Consider the following 19,516-nt stretch of genomic DNA (forward strand, 5'->3'; position numbering starts at 1 on the left):
CAAAAGAAGGAGAGAACATTCAGATTACACACAGAAAGGCCTCGCCGGGATTCAGGAAGAGACCTTGTCCAGGAGATGTTATTTCTGTAATTCTGCTAACTGAAACCTGCATAAATCTCATCCATGCTTGAGGCCATTTTTCTCTGTTGCTATTTTTCATTGAAAAAAGCTTTCTCATGGATCCAACAAGGAAAATCTGGCGTCAGAGGCACTAAAACATTTACTGAGCAAAACAATGGGCAAAGATTAAGAGGTCTGCAGCCTGATCGATCATTCGGAGCAGATGTACATTTTTTTTTAAATGTGGTTGGACAGTAAAACCTTGTTTAGTTTAGGTTGCTCTAAACCAGGCTTTAGAAGTAGGTCACATTCTCTTTGATAATCTTTCCTGTAACCAAAAACAGAACAAAAAGGCTAAACTGAGTCCGTCCACCTTCAGAAGATCCTCTCCCGGCCTACCAGGAGTCACAGCGCTGCACAACTGATCGACAACAGACCGACACATTTGAACGCAGCACTTGTCTTGATGACAGAAGCTCTGATGGGCCAAGTGCTGATGATCAAGCTGACTCCTTTTCTCTTTAACTCCCTCGTTCGCTCCATCTCTTTCCATCTCCCACATCGGCCCAATCAGGCTAATGAGGCTCGCACTTCCTGCATCCCTTCCTGCCCGCTAAAGTGGCGATTGATTGGAGGGGTGGGAAAGCTTTTAACAAGGGAGGGGTGGGAGAGAAATAATTAGCACGAATGAGCTTTTCTGCAAACTCCTTCAGTTTGTCTTTTCTTCTTTCCGTTTATTTACTGACCCGGACAACATTAGGGATTAACTCTCCAAGGGGACGTTAACTTCTCAATGTCAGGGTGTAAATCAATGTCTCGCTCCTCTCAGGTCACAGCCCCGCGATGATGTCTAAATGGAAATGGTGAAGAAAAGACGGGGGAAGGGAGAGGACAAAACTCTGGAGATGAACCATAAAGCGCTGTAGCTTTTCTTCCATCTTCCCACTCAAATTGAGACACAAACTGGAAATCAGAGCATCCCGCGGAAACTCGGCGCAGTGGACCTTGAAAGCTCAAAATTTCAGTACACAGAGAGCATTAACGTCGCTGCCCAAATGACCAGTAAAGTGGTCTTTCTGACAGTTGTACCGTAATTAAGTTGGACAGATCTGGACTGGAAAAAGTAGAGCAGCAGCACTGGCTAAATTCATGCTGCAGCCAATTCACAAAGCCACTTCAGCCTCTAAACTTCGCCCGTGGCAAAGACACAAATACAAGAGGACAGAGTGGACTTAACAACACAACTTCAGGGCAGTGGTGGTGAAAGCTATGAGACACAAACATCTAGATTTCAGATTGGACAAAACGAGGGTCAGAAGCGTGTTAACAAACCTCAGAAAAGTAGAGAAAAGACTCCAGCTGAACATAAAACAAAATGTCAGTCACAAACACAGTTTAAAGCGCCTTTTAAAGGGAATCTGAAGCACACACCCTGATTCCTCAGAGTGTCTGCTCTTGGATCAGCTAAACCCTCAAAGACATGAAATACGCCTACGGCCTTTCATTTATTTCACCATCAAAAATGAGGCACTTCAAGAGGGCGTGGACGAGCAATTCTCTGTTCATTTGATATGTATTTTTAAATCATAAGGCGGATTAAGAGAAAATCCTCAAAAAAAAAAAAAAACACAGAGAGAATTTAACATTGCTTAGATGTGAGCTTTTTCCAGAAGCAATATGAATGACCTACTGGCAATCAATATCTTAATTCAATTATTTATTTCACATTAAAGAAATGTTTTGTGAATATATACATCATCCATCATGTCCAGTCTACAGAGAGAATGTGATATATCTAAGCACATTTATGATTGTGTTTACAGTCATTTTCAGGTCCTCAGATGCAGTCGTCACTGCTGTCTGGGGCTGTGAATCAAAGATGACACCCAGTGGTTCTCCGCTAACGTTTCTATCCATTTCAACACATTTACAAGCTTCGGTTGGAGCCCGAGAGGCATGTTTTAGTGAATTAATCTTTTATTCAAACTACTGAAAATTATGCTCAAACTATTCTGATAATAAATTAATCATGTGTGTTATTTTTCAGCGGTGACGGTGTCTTGAATTTCTTTGGGGGTTTGAACTGTTATTGTAGATAAAACAGTTCATTTCCTCACCTTTCCGCCTTTATCCTCAGCTCTTCCCGTTGTCCTCCAGTCACCTGATCCTTACCTGGCCCCCATTCCACCGCTCAGCTCATTCTATATAAAGGTCACTTACTATTAAGCTCTACTAAGTACTATTCTAAGGGAAATTGCACTTTTAACACTTTATGCTGCTTTACATTTCAGAACTAAATGTTCTTCACTTGGTCTTTGATTCAGGACATTTATGTGACGGAAAGATTTCACATACAAAAAAAAAAAAAAAATCCACTCAAAATGCCACAGAGCTGTAGATTAAAACACCCAACATTATATATCATGTAAGTAATTAAATGCAGCTTCGCCTCACCTAGCAACAACGTTTAAATGTTGAATCAGTAATCATTGTAATTATATGTTGCACGTTAATATGCAGTGTTTCCTTTGTAATTGCTCTGTAGCCGGGGAGTCCATCCCTGTTGGTCTCTGGTGTGGTCTGTGGTCTCTCCAGTATTGTTCATACAGCACCATGAAAGGGGGCATTCTGCTGCACTCCAAGTACCTTTGATATTTTGAAGGTGCAACATGAAAGAATGTGCCGCAAGACGTGCTGATCAAATATTAACCACAATAGTTTTTCGTCTATTTCTACCCTAAAATGTTTACGACATATTTTAGTGCCCCCATTAAATGGAACACCGTATTGTTTATTAAAAAGCTATAACAAAGCAACACCCGTCTCATCAGTCACGAGTGGTGACTGGGCTGATGCGGCGCAGTGCATTCTGGGTGTCGCAGGTTTTCTACCTTTTGAGCAAAAGGGAATACGACAGCCCTGTTTTCTCTGTTTTCTCACCAACGCTCAGCTGCTGATTGATGTCATGCACAGTTTAAAGCTTAAGCTCCCTCCGCTCGGAGGTCTATTGTGTTGCTGTAGACACCCGGTTAAACTGGTCAACAAATCCATCGCCACAGGTCTTTGTTTAATGTCTTGTCTGCAGTTTTGTTGATTGTGTTTGTTGCTGTCTGGTTTTCTCAGTAGATTAGTGACATTTAGCTGGAAAGCCCTTTTTTTTAAATCTTACATTCAGTCCCCAAATCAATTTCCGATACTGCTTATGCTTATGCTTATCTAAATTACATTTAATTATTCCCCCACTTTCCTCTGATTAACAAGAGGGTTTTTTGGTGCTATCAGGCAGACTTTGGGATCATATTGCTGGTCAAGTGAATAACTTTTATTAATGGCATATTAATTTTAACATTTGACCTATAATTTCCCCGACAGTAAAATCAGCTTTCATTCAATAAAGTGTGGCAATCCTACAATAAAATCTTTTATTGGATTTTGCACAACAAATCCTGTTTGCACCAAAAAAACAACAACAGGTTGGCATACTCTGCTCGACGCTCACTGTAATTCTGTCCCGGTTTAGTAGCTCATACAGCGGAGAGGTGGTCGGAGCAGGGTGAAGTTTTGACAGCATATCATATTTACTCTGAAACTGAAGCAGCATCAGCAATGCCAATTTGCCTCTGTAAGTGCTTGCACATACAGACAGCTGACGGGCGTATAGTGAGAACGTGTCCATTAGCGATGCTTCAGAAAACACAAAGTCAACGCAGAGGGAATACTGCTATAGGAACTGGAGCTAAGGAAGTGCAGTTACTACAGCGGGAGAAACAGTGCAGTTCATGTGGGATCTGTAACTTCTTCAAAGGCAGCAGCACATAAACCCAGTTCACTTTTGGAGTAAACAATTCATCTCTAACTAAATTACCTTTTAGAGGGTAAGGAAGGTCAGCGCAGGAAATGAGAGATTTGTTCTTTTCTTTAATTTAAGCATCAAAACAGACACACATAAACACACTCAGGCCCATTGTGCACTGTCTGTTTTGAGGATTTCTTCAAGCTTACACACGCATGTAAAACATTTGTCTGCGATAGCAAACTTGGTGTGACATTTTGCATCTTGTAATATGAGCCTGTCCTAAGAGGAGCTGACAAGGGCTCAAGGGTAAATGTATGGTGACTGCAGCACAGAGAGAGGCACACACACTGTGGGGCCTGTGGGACCTCGACAGCACAAGAGGTCCCTGTTCTGGGCTTTCCATCACCTCCTCTGACCCCTGTTACTACCTGGGAGGCAGGGTGGCTTCACAACAACATGCCTCTGCTGATTAAAACAATGAGATGAGATGATGAAAAGGGCACCGGGGGGATTAATTGAAAACATTAAAGGAGAACTATTATTTTCCTTTCATTCAGTGTTTGATACAGGTTTGTTAAAGTTAAAAAGGTCACAGAGTCACAAACCAACAGATGCTTCTGGAAGACCTCCTGAAACACCTGGTTAGTAGCCCCGCCTTTTATTCTGTGTGAGAGTAATTTATGTCCAGCGGATATTTTCGCATGTAAGAATTTATCTGGTACAGCTGCTCTTGTTCCTAGCAGTGCAAGCTCAGGCATGTATGAGCTGACCAATCAGAGCCAGCCTGGGTATTCGGGGAGGGGGGGTTAAAGAGACTAAGAGTGACGCAGACAGACGCTGCAGCACTGGACAATATGCAAAAGCTGATGTGTTTTTATAGCACTGAAGAATGTAAATCTACTCCTAGTCAAAACACAAAATATGAACCTGGAAATAAGCATAACCTATGTTGTTAAAAACACATGCTACAGTTGGATACTACTTGATTATCCTTTAATAACAGCTACATGTTGTACATACTAATAACAAACAGACTATAAAAAGCTTAAGCACTGGAGAGCAGAGCAGATACTGTGGCATTCAAAGTAGGCCCGTGACAAAATCACTTAATCCTTGGCCTGATGCTGGAAAATCCCTTCTAAAGTGGTTAAGCATGCATAGATTCCCCCTATAGTATGTCCTTTATTACTCCAGTCAAATGAAGAAAAAAAAATGCAGCTCAGGTGAAATCTGAGAAATAATTTTAGCCATTCTGAAGCAATTTACAACAACAAGCCAGGCCTGACAATCTTCCATAGACACTCGAGCAGAATGCTGAACGCAGGGATGTCTGCCAGGACTGATTTTGGCGCTAAGCACGGCGCTAAGCCCCATTGACAAAGCCAGCTAAGAATCAGTGAAGCCTTACAGAAGGAGTGTGATGCTGTGCCACTGTAGAGTAATGCTCTTGTAAGGGGCTCTACCTGCAGAGCCAAGAGTTCACCTGTTTTATCCTCTTAAAATCACCCAACAGGATCACTGAGCACATCCCTCTCACCTTCCTCCTGCAGCTGTAGCCGATGTCCTGCTGCCTGTCTGTCTGTCTGCCTGTCTGACTCCACTCATCCATGCCTTCACTGCACCCCAGTCCCGTCATCCTCTATAACCCCCACGCTCCACAAGCTGCGGTCATCATCAACCACGGACTTCTCTGGAATCAATAAAAGATGCTCCACCGCTGGGATGAATTTATATTGCACCCAATGGAAGCATCCAAGCTTAAGAAACACTAACGTTCAATTATTGATGCTTACCCAACGCATCCATCTTCATACAGTGCATTGCAATAATGAGACCTTAAGTTGATATTGGGAGGTTTGTGCTGCATTAATGTGCTCAATTAAGTATGACTTTATATTTTTTTGAAGTAAAAACTTTAAAACCATTTATTTGTTCAGATCAGTCTGCCTTTGTATTTTACATGTTTACACTCCATGTCAGGCTTTCCCACAATGCTGTGTAGCAGTGGCGTGCCATCTAGCATGAAATACAATCCATATTGGACGATTAGTTTCTTGATTAATCATATAGTCTATGAGACATCAAACAAACAGTGAAACTAGAATTAACTCTTTGTGGATGTGCGTCTCTGTACCAAAATCAAGGTGAAAATTACATAATAATAAGTAGTTAAGACTTAAAAGGAATGAAATATAAAGTGTTAGGTGTAATTCTCCATGAAACGGAAGATGTCACTATGTAGACACGTTTCATTCGAGTGAATAAATTCCTGTGAGAAACACGCTGTCTTTGCATAGAGACTATTTTTAGTACAGATGCAGATAGAAAGAATCATAAAAAGATGCAACAACAATAACCTTTATATCAATATCAGCAAAGCCAATGAACTTGTGCTGGACTACAGCTGTCGATTCATGCGTTCATTGAAAGAAACTAAAAACACGGTCAAATTCCTTGTACTCTATGTGTTCACGTGTTTGGCCAGTAAAGTTGATTCTGATCTGAACACAAAGAGGCTACAAATTGAAAAACTGAATGCTTCATACACATTTTCAACTCAGCGGCACAGAAGATACCATCAGCACAGTTTAAAGGTGGGCGCCCAAGGTTGGTGTCACAAGTTCATCCAAGCTAAGTTAGAGGCTTGAATAAAGTGTTTCTGCAGAACATTATGATTTCACAATGAAGTCGACCTCAGACCTTTTGGATATGAAATGTCATAACCTAATGACACTGCAGTGACACCTTCATTTTGCTTGACCTGTCTAATCAGCAGTTGGACACTGAAATACATTCAATTCACAGATAGGAAAAAGAAATGATCTTATTCCTCACAGAGAACATTTTGCATTTGCGCTAGAAACCATCAGTCATCACACAGGTGCCAATTAAAGTGGCTCTGTGTCGTTTGTTTATGTTAACAGACTCCATTTCTAATCTAATGTGAGCTACAGTTGCTCTCTGTTGGTGTAGCAGAGAGAGACACGGCGACACTGAGGGGTGCTTAAGAAAGTGCATAAACTCCTTCATAAAGAAATCCACAGTCCAGCAGGATTAAACAACTTTCACAGGCTTGTATATGCAGCTGACAGAGATGAAGAAGTTCTCATTTTTCACGTAACGTTACAATCCGCTCGCACGTGGCCAATTAAGACGTGATTATTACATGTTAACCCCTTTAACTGCTGGTAACTGACAAATAAATTAATCATCCACGCCCTTACAGAATACACAGCAGAAATAAAACATTCAAGTTGCAATTACTGCTTTTTCGGCCACTTCGGAGCAGCAGAAACATTAACAAATTATCACCTTTTGAGTTGATGTCGCAAACTTAATAGCAAACAGATGCTCAATTACACATCAAGCTGTTTCATGTATCTGAATATATTTTCTACATAGTGAAGCGAAAACAAAATTATCATTTCATCCTGAGGCATGTCGCCTGATGAATGTAAGTCCAATGTCCTCTCGCTTTCAGCTCTGTTACGGTCTCTACAACCACCTGAGGGAAATATCTGCTAAATGTTTCAGTATGCTCACACCAGCTCTTACTGTGTCTGGCCGTGCTGAGCAGGTAGTGTACGCCGGGGCTTTTAGAGCATATTCAGAGGAAACAGCTGCCTGCTGTAAACAACACTATGAGAGCTGTGAGAGTGAACCAGAACAGTAAAGTCAGGCGGCTGAACTCGATGTAAAGCTCCGTAAAGCCGAGCGGAGCTGCAGATCCAGGTGATAATTCTCTGTCGTCTCATCACTACGAGCTGCACCTTTAACGCTGTCACATTGTTTTCACAGTCGTCTGATACATTGTTATTATAAAGATATAGATTTAACCTTCGGGGGAAAAGAGCAAATGTACTACTTCACACAACCAAGGCCATATTTTTAATGAGTGTGGTTATTGTTTGGCTGTCATCTGCTGCCTACATTGATCATGGGAGCAGGTCTGATCATACATAGTTGATGGGCAGAGATGTAACTGGCAATTATTTTGATATTGATTAATACTATGACTCATTTTTCAAGAGAAAATACCAACGATTATCTGGTTGCAGCTCCTCCGATGTCAAGTGAAGTCAGTCTTTTTTTAGATTCTTTAGATTCTTTTAGGTTCAAAATCACAAATCACAATTCCTCACACGCTTTACAATCTGTACAGTGTGCGAGTCCCTCTGTCCTTACATCCTCGATTTGCTGTTTCCTCTGTTAACTGAATTTCATTACCATGGACCTGCTAGGTTGGGCATTTTTTTATTATTATTTTCCACTATTTTACAGACAAGAACAAGAAAACAATTAGCAGATAAATCGATAATGAATATAACTGTGAGAGACCTGATGAATCCTGATGTTTTAATGTGGAAACTGCACATGAAAAATGTGGAGTTGTCTTAGATTCAAGGACAAGAAATTTAAATGTCTTAACGCATTCACTCCAGCAGTTGTTCCACTAAAGCAAGTGAAGCGAGGCAGCGAGGTACCGTCACTTGACAACTCCAGCACCAGGAGTGACCAACGAGGCAGTCATTAAACATCTGTCAAGCAGTCAAGAGATACTGTGCCATTAAAGCACTGCGTTATAGGCTGCTGAGCCTTAGAGACAGTCTGAAAAATGAAAAATAGACCAACACTCGCAAAACTAACTGCTTGACAGGAGTGTGTGAAAATGTCACTGAAAAACAGATGGAGGAAATGTTGTTTATTCATGCTTACTTCATTTTACTTAAATTGGGAATATACAACTTTTGTGTTTGAACTTGTTACTTTAAAGTTAAGACTTGGTTTTGGTCACATATAAGTCTTGGACATCAAGTTCGAATTACGTCACAAAGGAAGCGTGTCTGCTGCAAACAAAACAGGAGGAGGCATTGTTTTCCCCGGTCGCTATCCCCAGGTAATGGTGGAGCACTGACGGAGGAGGCGAAGATGGCGAAGAGGGTGAGTGATACAAACCGAGGTATTCACTTGATGGAGATCACCAGTGTTGTGTCAAAGGCTGTTTCTCCACTGATGTGTTTCCCCGTACCACCACAACTTCAGATGGTTGTTGTTGCAACAAAACCTGCACACTCATTTATACAGCGGGGTGTTTTTGTCATAGCAGTGAGATTGGGGTTTCTAGGTCAAATTTGGATTCTAAGAGCTGTCTTTGAGCAGTAGCCAGTCTGATAGCGGCAGCCATGTTGCTATCCCAGTCTTTGAGGCAGCAGCGAGAACAGAAAAAACACACGGAAACACCAGGAGGGAGGGAACGTTGTCTATTCCTTGTCCCCTTTAAGGCCCATTTATACCCTACGGTAAAAACAGATACAGATCCTTTCGTCCGTATCCGGAAGTCGTTTCATCCGTCAGAGGATCCATTGCCTCTGAGCTGACGAATCCGGAGTGCTCCGGACGAAACGGCGCAATACCACCAGAAATCGGGGCGGCAGTACAGAGTCAGAGGTCACTCGACGAAGAAGAGAGTATTTGCCGGAAATTCAAAGAAGGAGACGACGAGAGGACAAGATTGGACATTTAAAAATGGGGCAAAATTTGGAGGAGAAGAAATGTGAGTTAGTGAGAGGGTACATGCATTTATACGATGCCACAGTGCCGGGTGTTCGTGACAAACAGCAACCGTGTCAACGGCTCTGTCATTTATGACACACCACCAAATCTTAAAATGTGAATCCTCTCCTTTATTTAATTGATTTATTGTATTCCGTGTTTAATTTAATGTGACATACATTTGCATTTTTCCCCACATTTATCATAGAGGTGCTCTCCAATTTCTTCCAATTTCATAACATCGCTTTAATCAAGACCAGGCAGAAGTTAAAGTGATAATCACCAGTAACATACAAGCTGAAGTTGGTTTAAAGGTCCAGTGTGTAACTGTCCACCCCTGGCCTCACCCTTTCCTATACAGTGGCCATTTAAAATGCTTAAAATGCTAAAAACGCAAAAAGGCCCTGTCTTCAGCCAGTGTTCCATGGCCTCTGTGGGAGAGGACTCCCACTGTCTGTGTATGAAAAGGTTTTACTGTAAAGGTAACGGAAACAAAACGATTCTCAGTTTCAGGAGATGAGATTAATGAAAACATAATGATGAGTATGAGATTAGATTTCTGCTCTACTTCTGCACACTGGACCTTTTCTAGTTCATTTTGACCAGCTGGAAACAGTGTCATCAATGGCTTTGACCAGTTGGTGTGATTAGAAGTAGATTAGTCTTCCTTGTTTCATTCAAACTGTTTCTTTTGACAGTCTTTCATTGCCAGTATTCATTTATAAATACAAATAAGATAGACATATGTTTCCATTTTGCACTTGGTATGAATGATCACTAGTACTTTCTTTTGTCATTTGTCCTTGAGCTGAGTCAGGCTCTGACCTTGGTATCAACTAGACATCCTCCCCCACAGCTTCTATTATCATTCCTGATGAGTGGAGCTTCAGGCTTTGATCCGCTTTTCTCAAGTTCATTCTGTGGATATAAGAAACTTTTTTTTTTCAGTCTGCTATGAGTCATAACCTGCTTGTTGAAGAAATGCTTATCCATCTTGCTCATGTATTGTACCGTGTCGCTGGTCGTTGCAACTCTGAGGAAAACGGAAAGCAATCCACCACCTCTGTGTGACAGAAATGATCCTACTTGGAGTCTCGAGGACAGTAAAGGTCTGTTTCTACTGTATCCAGTCCATGAAGAGATTGATTTACTGTATTTTATGTTACCTGATATTGTCACTTCACTTTGAGCTGAGTCTGCCTCTGACCTTTTACTATCGACTACATATCCAAACTTTTATTATCATTCCTGATGTGTTGAGCTCCAGGCTTTGATCAGCATCTCAAGTTAATTCTGTGGATTTTCAAGTCTGCTATAAGACACATCCAGCACTTTTGTGCTTGCAATTTTCAAACTCCTCTGGATAAATGCTTGTTCTTCTGACTCCTGTTCTGTCCTGTGTTGTTGGAAGTTGCTGCTCTGAGGAAAAACGGAAAGCCATTGAGTTGTCTTTGAGAAAGCAGCGCCAGCAATGGTATCAATTTTGAATTGCTAGGGGGGGACAGTCATGTGTTTCCACTTAATCCACTCAATAAAAATGTGAATCCTTTACTGTATTTTATGTTTACTTGATAATGTCACTTGCCTTTGAGCTGAGTCTGCCTCTGACCTTTGTATCGACCACACATCCAAACTTTTATTATCAATCCTGATGAGTGGAGCTGCAGGCTTTGATCAGCATCTCGAGTTTATTCTTTGAAAATCGCACAGTTTTTCAAGTCTGGAATTGGTCCTATCTGGCTTGTTTATTCCAGGGTGTACCCTTCACCTGCCTCATGACTTTCTGACTTCTCTCCCTCCCTGTCTGTCAGCAAACTGCTATCCATCCCTTCATCAGGCCATCCGGGCTTTCTCTCTGGGTTTCTCATCTGTGAAGAAGTTACAGTATAGTCCACAGACACTTCTCTCTCTGTCTCTCATCCTGTCTTGTCACCTGCAGGCCATGGAAACTATTGGCTCTAATCTTGTATCTCTCAGCTGTTGCCACGGTGAGTGGGTTTCCAGCTCCAACCAACAGCTTTATCTCTGACCTGCAGAGGCAAACCTGGGAGACCCTATCTAGTGCAGACACTCACATGCAAAAGTACAGAACACACATTCACAGAGCCATATTCATGTGTGCTGCTTTTCTTTCCAGGCACAAGCAGGTGCAGCTCGCTCATGTGCACACATGTAGGAATACATGCATGTAGCCTTGTCTATAATTCTGTGTGCAAAGGTGAGATGCAACCACTCTCGCACGGAGTCTCAGCAAGCAGGAATTGTCACGATGATGAGTGGCTCAGCTCTAAAGACTCAGATAGGAGCAGAATATTCTTTATCACTTGACGGTGCACGGCTTAATTTTAGGGACAGTTTTTTATAGTCTAGCCTGAAAGATTTATCAGCCGACCCTGCCGCTGCATTTACTCTCACAGGCCAAGTTAGCTCCACTGAAAACAACGGAAATTACAGAGAAAAAATGCTGAACGGATTTCGATGGCCACTTTTTAAACGAAATTCCAATTCCGTGCTGCAAAATAGATAGGCCACAACAAAATGGCATTTCGAGTCAAACAGGATCAACACAACAGTGGCTCCAAGTAAGTGCTGGAATGGAAATGAGGAATAAAACTTTTGCGGTTGAAAATGCAGCTCAGTAGAGCTAAGCAAATTTGCATTTAATCAATTTGAAAAAGGGTTTTAATGCAAAGTTAGCTGCCGAGGCCTCGTTCTCCACACACACACATTCACACACATGCACACACTCCGAGAACTCATCACTCCAACGACATTTCATTGTGCAATCCATCTTAATCAGCTAGCCCATCAGAGACAATATATCCTCCCCTCCATCTCTCTCCTTCTCTGAATGGAGTGATTGAGGGGTGTAAAGAGGAGGATGTTTCTGCCCACCGTCTCCTCCCCCCCATATTCTCCCCTCTCCTCCTCCTCCTCCTCCTCCTCCTCACCAGGACGGCTCTTAAGTGCTTGTGGGTTTTTATGTTTGTAGTGTTTTATAGGAGTGGGCAGGAGCCAGGGGCCGTAAAAGTGTGGAGGAAGGAGGAGGGGGATGGGGGAGGAGGAGGAGAAAAGAAGGAGAAGGAGGAGGAATGGAGAGTTACTGTAAATCCAATCTTTATTGAGAGCGACACGAACGACAAACAGCGGCCGCTCGGCCTCCCTGCAACGGCCTCTGTACATGATCAATCAGCGCTGACCGAGGGAAGGAATCAAGGAAGGAAGGAGAGAAGGAAGGAAGGAGCATGTTACATCCACCTGTTAACTCCCAGGTTCTTGTCACCTGCATGTAACCACACACATGTGTCTGCTCATGCATGCGTGTGTGTTTGTGTGTGTCTGCAGTCAATTGCTAACCACCAGCCAGGCCTGAGAGCTCCCCTCCAAACCTTCCTACCAGCCTGCCAGTATAGCGTATAATTGGCCACAGTTGGCTTCAATTGAATGTTTGCAGTGTTAGGGGCTAAATGATTCTTCAAGGCCTTTCAGAGCAGCCAGAAAAAAAAAGGAAAAAAAATACCCACAACACTCCCCTCCACATGTTAAAAACCACATGCACTGGTTTGGCTGCTTTCTAATGCTGATGCTTTGCTGTTAAGATCTGCAACAGGAGAATAATTATGCCGGCAATTTTCCAAACGAGAGTAACTAACTGTCTGTTCTGTAATTGTCCTCGTGTCCCTCGACGTCTGCTCGCTGCTTTCTTGTATTTCAACGCCATATCTCTTTAAGTGCGGCTGACATCACTCAGAGCTGCTTAGTCAATCAGTTAGTCATCGGATGAAAAGGTCAGCCGCTTAGTCGACAAAATGACCACAGAGGCGGTCAGCTGGGCAGCCGGTCAGCCAGTCCAGAAAAGGATGATCAGGCTATGCTGCCCAAAACCCCTTTGTGAGTATCCTGTACCTGCTTGTTGCCATGGCAATGCAGTCCGAGACTTAAATACTAGCCCGTGTCCCCTCCCTTCCTTTCTTTTATCCTCTTCCTTTCACTCCTCCAGTCTCTCCCCTCGCCTTTTTTGTCAGTCAGAGCGTTGACTCTCTCCGTCCCTCAGTCATGTTTCCTCTGGCACTGTTGTGTTTGGTTTTTTTTTCAGTCTCCCTCCCTCACCTTGCCTCGTCCTCTCTGCTAAATGACACTTTACTAGCGGTTTCGTCTTGTTAATTCCACACTACTTTGCATCGTGCGACTCTGTAAAAGCTCTTGTAAAACACGCACCCGGACGCAAAGTCGCCTCTACAGACACACACAGACAAATTACAATTACTTGCTGTGTACACATAGATAATTACTTAAGCATTTGTAGTCAGATGCATGCGCGAATGCTTGCAAGCACACACACAAGTAATAACGCCATAAATGAGAGTCAACGATCAACATATTCACAGGATGCTGGCACAGCTTACACCTGCTGACAGTCAGCTGCCAATAGAGATCTATCATTCTCTGCTAAAGCCTCATCATCAAGCATCATTTAGGCATGCTGGCCTGCCTCGCTCTCCCCTGACACACTGTCTGTGCCAAGACACAGATTAAATTTCCCCCAAATGCACAAACAGCCTTGCGGGAAAAGGTCTTCAGCAGATGAACTGGCTTTGGGCTCCATCTAATGGTCACTAGAAAGACTCTAATCCTGGTTGTGAGTGCTGGGAAACAACATCAACTGGTGTGAGCAAATGTTAACCCTGTCTGAAAAATACCGTTTATGAGATTTGGTATGAGCTTTTCTGTTTATTCAGCCGAGTGATGATGACTCAGATTACAGTGTGTGCAACTCATTTTATAACTGATCTCTATCATTGGTTTTCCTAAGGAAAGCCCAAAAGTACAGCAAATAAACATGTTTTCTTCCTTAGTATTGATATTTTCATTATTGTTCAGCTAAGCTCAATTTTCTTATCACCTGCATGGCATTTTTTTTCCTTTTTTCACTAAGTAAAAAAATGATTTAATAACAGACACACATTTAATTTGAGTAAGCTCACATTTTGACAAACAAAACAAAGGCGTAAGGAAATTGCAGATTGTTGAAAAAAAGAAAGGATGCTCTTAAAAAATATCTTGATGAATGCAGATTATTGAAGCTGAAGGCTGGTGAAACATTTTTATTAAACTAACAATGATCCCTTTTTGTTCTCTCTCTCTTGTACTTTTTCCATATAATCATATAATGACTGTACGTGGGTTGTTGGGCCTGTTGTTAGGTAAGGTTGTGATAACACAAAGGTATTTGTATCAGGATGTATTAGTTTGATTTTGTATTTGGTGTTGTTGTAGTGCTGTTTTTTTGTGTATTCTTTCTTAGTCGGTTCTCTGGTGAGTTGTATCATCAAGACATGGCAACTTAACAGCAAAACGGCAACTTAATGAATTATCTTTTGGTTTAGGAGTATCAGGAGCACAAGTAACTTGATTAGACAGATGTATAACAAAGCGATTAGTCAGAAAATAATCATGAGGTTAACTTACAATGACAATAATCAACAGCCTCAGCACTAGTTTAGCTCCAGTTAATTCACCACATCAGCGGTTTGTTTGGTTACGGTAACAGACGTGTGTCTTCAAAACAGACGGCAGGTGGATACTACATAAACAAGACTTGACGTGTTTGGCCTTTAACAAAACAAAACTACCTCTGTATACACACAGGACGTTCAAATCATCTATAGCTGGTGTGCTACCAACTAATTACAGTAGCTGTGTTCAGCTGGTTTTTCCTATTTTTTGACCAATTACTGCCTTCACATAACCAGCTAACAGCCAATCAAAAGGAGTTTCGACTGGCCTTCAAAGGGCGCATTAGTTTAACTCCGGCTATTTTCCATAGTTCCATTTCAAAGCAGTCAGTCCATTATCTGCTCAGTACTGGGACTTCACATAATCGCTTTGCTGGGCTTTCGGGTAACTTTGCCTCCTTTTGAAGTTTCAAAGGAGGCAGTGAGCAATCCTCCTGATTCTAAAACCTTTTGTTGTTCTTGTATTTGAACATGCTGTATGTTCAAGTCTCTAAAGAAGACTTGTCAGTTTGTGTACAACCATAATAAAGCCTGTAGCTGTCCCTCCCACACACACAGAAAACAGCACAAACCACCTTCACAGGTGTTTTCTGCTAGATGTATGTACAGCATATGTACGTCGTTGCTTCAACAGACTGGGGGCTGCACTTCATCTTAGCACACAGATCTTTTTTTATCCATAATCCTCCCTCATATTTCCCACAGTTTGGCTTCCTGCTTCATTTTATTCTTGCACATGAGTTGCTTTTTTTTCCCACTAAATACTTTAATTGCATGTAAAGAAAATACAATGAAATGGTTTGTCTTGCCTTTTCATTTTGATTTAGCATGTATGAATACAGATCATCAGCGACCACCTAATCTACACACTGACACTCGTCGCTCGCTTACACACACATACCTGCGTTGACGATAGCATCTATCTCCAGTTTGGTGATGTCACCGCTGTAGAGGGAAATCTTCTGGTCCAGTTTTTCATTCCTCTTGTAGCGAGTTTGCCCAGATCCACCTGATAATGAGACAGACACACGCAGTACATTCACTGTCAAGATTGGATTACCTGATCAGTTTGCATAATAACTAAGTCTTGGTGGTTTGTTTCTATACTGAGGTGTTAACGGTTAATCAGGAGTTAAGAATTAATCAGATTAAAAATGTATTAACCAACAATCAGAGATCTACACAAAAAACATTGGTTCAACAAATATATATCAAGATAAAAGAATAAGTAATTCGTTTTATACAAATAACAGAAATGTATTGCAAACAAACTTCAATATGAGTTGGATTTTATTGGGCCAGTTGCTGAATTCTGAGAATAAATTTTGAATTCTGACAGAAGTCAAATCAAAATGAGCTTATTGTTATGTGTTATTTATAATAAACATAATAATATGGGAGTAACATCGTTAGTGATGTCTCTGTATTGGCAACTGATTCAGACAAAAAGTGACTTCAAAATTCTCCTTTTTACTTGCAAGGCTTTAAATGGACTGGCTCCCTCATACATTTACAGCCTGATCTCTCATTAGAACTGTTGTTGGTAGTCAGGCCTGTGCCTACTGTGCTCCTCTTTTCTGGAATCATCTACCACTGCACATTTGAGAGTCAAGCTTTGTTGGCACTTTGAATTACAGACCGAAAAAAACACATTGTTTTCTGTTGTCGCTATGATCCCTCCTGATTTCACTGACTGGGAACTCAAATCGCTTTCTGTTTTACCTTGATGAAAAGTGGGCTAGCTACCCTGTCATATTAACATTGTTGTAGGTGTGTGAGTGAGTGAGTGAGTGAGTGAGTGAGTGAGTGAGTGTATGTGTGTCTACTTCTGCATGTTTTCTTTTCTGTTATTTTGTATAATGCACAGAGACTCCCCTGTAGTTACATGTGAAGTTGAAATGCTCTGAGTGTGCAAGTTATTCAACCTGATTTAGTCCACTACAGGATAAAACTAGTCAGAGAGATCCTGTCTTTGGACCCCCTCCCAGAAAGCCTCAACACCACGACCACCCGACCCTGAATGAACTTGACAGTGATTGTGATTGATGTTGGGAGTCTGACCTGCAGCGGGAGTCCACACTGGGATGTCATCCAGTGGCACGAAGCCGGAAGTCCTGTAGTACTGACGCCTGTCCTTCACCGACAGAGACAGTAAGAAGTCTGAGAGATGATGGAGAGAGAGAACAGGCAGTTAATAATCTCTTTAGCTTGACTTGAAAGAAACATTTTGTAAAAAAATATTTAAGTGACGGAACAGAGAACTATGGTACTTTCAGCATACCAGCCTGAAGAAATTACGTTTAATGAAGTTTAGGACAAATAAGCTCCTAAAGAAGCTCATGTACAGTATCATTTCTACTGTGAGATTTTGATCCTAATGTTTTTTTGTGTATTTCAAGTTTGTTCAAGTAGAGATTTACAATATAAAGACAACAACATACTGTGTTAAGCCAATAAATCACTTGATCAATTGATTATGATTACTGATTTTATTTGTATTTATTAATTTATCCAGTTTATTTCTCAGGGACTGTGCATACGTATGCCAAACAGAAATCATAATGTAAGGCATGTCGGTTTCAGTAAAAGCACGACAAAGACATGGGCAGCAACAAAAGCAGAGCAAATTACAGAGCGACAGAAGACAAACAATACAGCAAGCCAACACAACAGAGCAGAAGACAAAAGTTACAGAACAGCTTTGCAAAAAAATGACAGGAGCAAGGATAGATAAGTGCCAAGACAAACTGTCAGCAATAGGGTAAAAGTGAATATTGACAGACTGCCATATGATGACAGCACCTAAACTAATGTTGACAGGTTTATAAGCCAGCTGTCTAGAAAACAGGTTACTGAATGAAAAACAAAAAAGAGTTTCAAGTCACAACTTCCCAAACTCTATAATTTACTTTTTGCATTCAACAGTCTCAAATTAAAGGTGCACTATATAGTTTTGGATCAGAACAGAAAGATCTTTATTGCCTGTTTTTCAATGCCAATAAACAAACTATCTTCAATTTTCTGACTGAATACACCAAGTAAACGGACATTAAAGCACAACACAATGACACTGTTGTACTTTGTTTATATTTGGCGGACCCTGCCACCTTTCTCGCTTCAAACAAAGTTCTGAGGAGCTTATTTGTTGAGCAACTGAACACGAGACATCACTTTTGGGATACATAATTGATTGTAATGATTATAAGCTGAAGTTCAAATGTTTCTATATCATACATATTCTGTGTTACATCATGTTTTTTTGTTTGTTTTTAATGAAGGCTATTGTATATATCATATAGTTAATGGTGCGCTAACTGTGATTTGACATTACAGATGACAACATTAGAACTTTAACTGTTTTAGGGTCTAATATGTATGTATGTATGTATGTATTCGTGTTGCTGCTTTGTTGTGATGACTGTTTGATTTGACCAGCATCCATTTTAAAAGCACACAGGCTCACTAACTGACAGCCGGACAGGTGTTTGTAGGCCATGTAACAGCTCGCAGGTTTCTCCTCCGTCTATTGATAAAGCACGGCGCAGGGCGGCTGCTGTCACGTTAAATTAAAATCCTCAGGACTTCGGTTGCACAGTCTCACCCTTGGTCTCCTTCCAGCCTCCCTCATCGGAGTTCAGGTTAACTTTGAGGGCCATGGCGGTGAGGGTTCCGGTGTGGAGAGACTGGACCAGCGCGACTGTGCCCACTCCGAGGGCGGCACCGAGGGCGACTTTACCCAGCCAGCCTCTCCTCCCCCCGGGTGAGGAGGAACCGTTCCCCTGGTTGGACTTCCAAAACCCTGCTGTCGCTGTTGTAGAGAACTTCTCGGCTCTGGCGGCAACGTTAATATGGCCGCGGACAGGACTTGTTGCTGGCTTCCCCCCGAGCTGGCGGCTCCCACTAGTTAAAATGTGTTTGAACTTGACACCCGGGAAGGTAGCACGGACACGGGGCACAGGGCCGGTGCACAGAGGGGCTCTGATGTATGAAAATAGAGCTGATATTTGCAGTGCCATGCCTGAGTGACGCCGAGGGGACCACACGGATCGTGCTGCTGTAACTCAAATGTCACCGAGTCAGCCACGCCGTGGTTCGGTTTCGTTTTCGACTAGGAGCGTACACACCTCTGTCACCAAACGCTCTCATGTGCCATATTTGTTTTTAGACGTTAACGTGTGGAATGTACCATTTACGAGGGGTGCTAAGTGACTGCTGCTGGGAAGACAACAGGCTTTTAAAAGTTTAGATATGCGTTAATGTGGTGTAAATTGGCGGCGTTAGGAATTTAGTTAATGACTAATGAGAAGGATATGCTGCAGTGTTACCAGCGTTTCTATGTTTCAGTCTCAACTCTGAGTGTAAACCCCTACTGAGTTGACATGGGGAAGCCGAAGCGAATGACCACAAGCTTACGCATCCTTCAGGACTGTCGGAAATATTAGAATTAAAAAATGAAGGCACACTGGCCGAACAAAAAATACTAGCGGACCAAATGTTTATTTATTTATTTATATAGTTAGTTAGGGATATTTAAGTGCTTGATTGTTTGCTCTGTGACATATTTGAATTTTTATTTTGTGTTTTTATGACA

The 19,516-nt window shown here is 41.8% G+C and overlaps 1 protein-coding gene across 3 annotated transcripts in view; it reads right to left on the reverse strand.

The window, feature by feature from the left end:
* The window catches only part of macrod1 (mono-ADP ribosylhydrolase 1), a 133,838-nt gene extending 114,756 nt beyond the window's left edge, over nucleotides 1-19,082 (reverse strand). For all 3 annotated transcript variants that reach the window (XM_037078164.1, XM_037078162.1, XM_037078163.1), the window contains exons 1-3: nucleotides 18,527-19,082; nucleotides 16,987-17,085; nucleotides 15,827-15,934 (exon numbers count right to left, since the gene is read on the reverse strand). In XM_037078164.1, the coding sequence (XP_036934059.1) occupies nucleotides 15,827-15,934; nucleotides 16,987-17,085; nucleotides 18,527-18,941 (622 nt within the window). In that variant the 5' untranslated portion in view covers nucleotides 18,942-19,082. The remainder of the gene's footprint in view (nucleotides 1-15,826; nucleotides 15,935-16,986; nucleotides 17,086-18,526) is intronic.
* Between the last annotated feature and the right edge of the window lie 434 nt (nucleotides 19,083-19,516).

This window comes from Acanthopagrus latus, chromosome 18 (assembly GCF_904848185.1).
Source record: "Acanthopagrus latus isolate v.2019 chromosome 18, fAcaLat1.1, whole genome shotgun sequence".
NCBI classification, from domain to species: Eukaryota; Metazoa; Chordata; class Actinopteri; order Spariformes; family Sparidae; genus Acanthopagrus; species Acanthopagrus latus.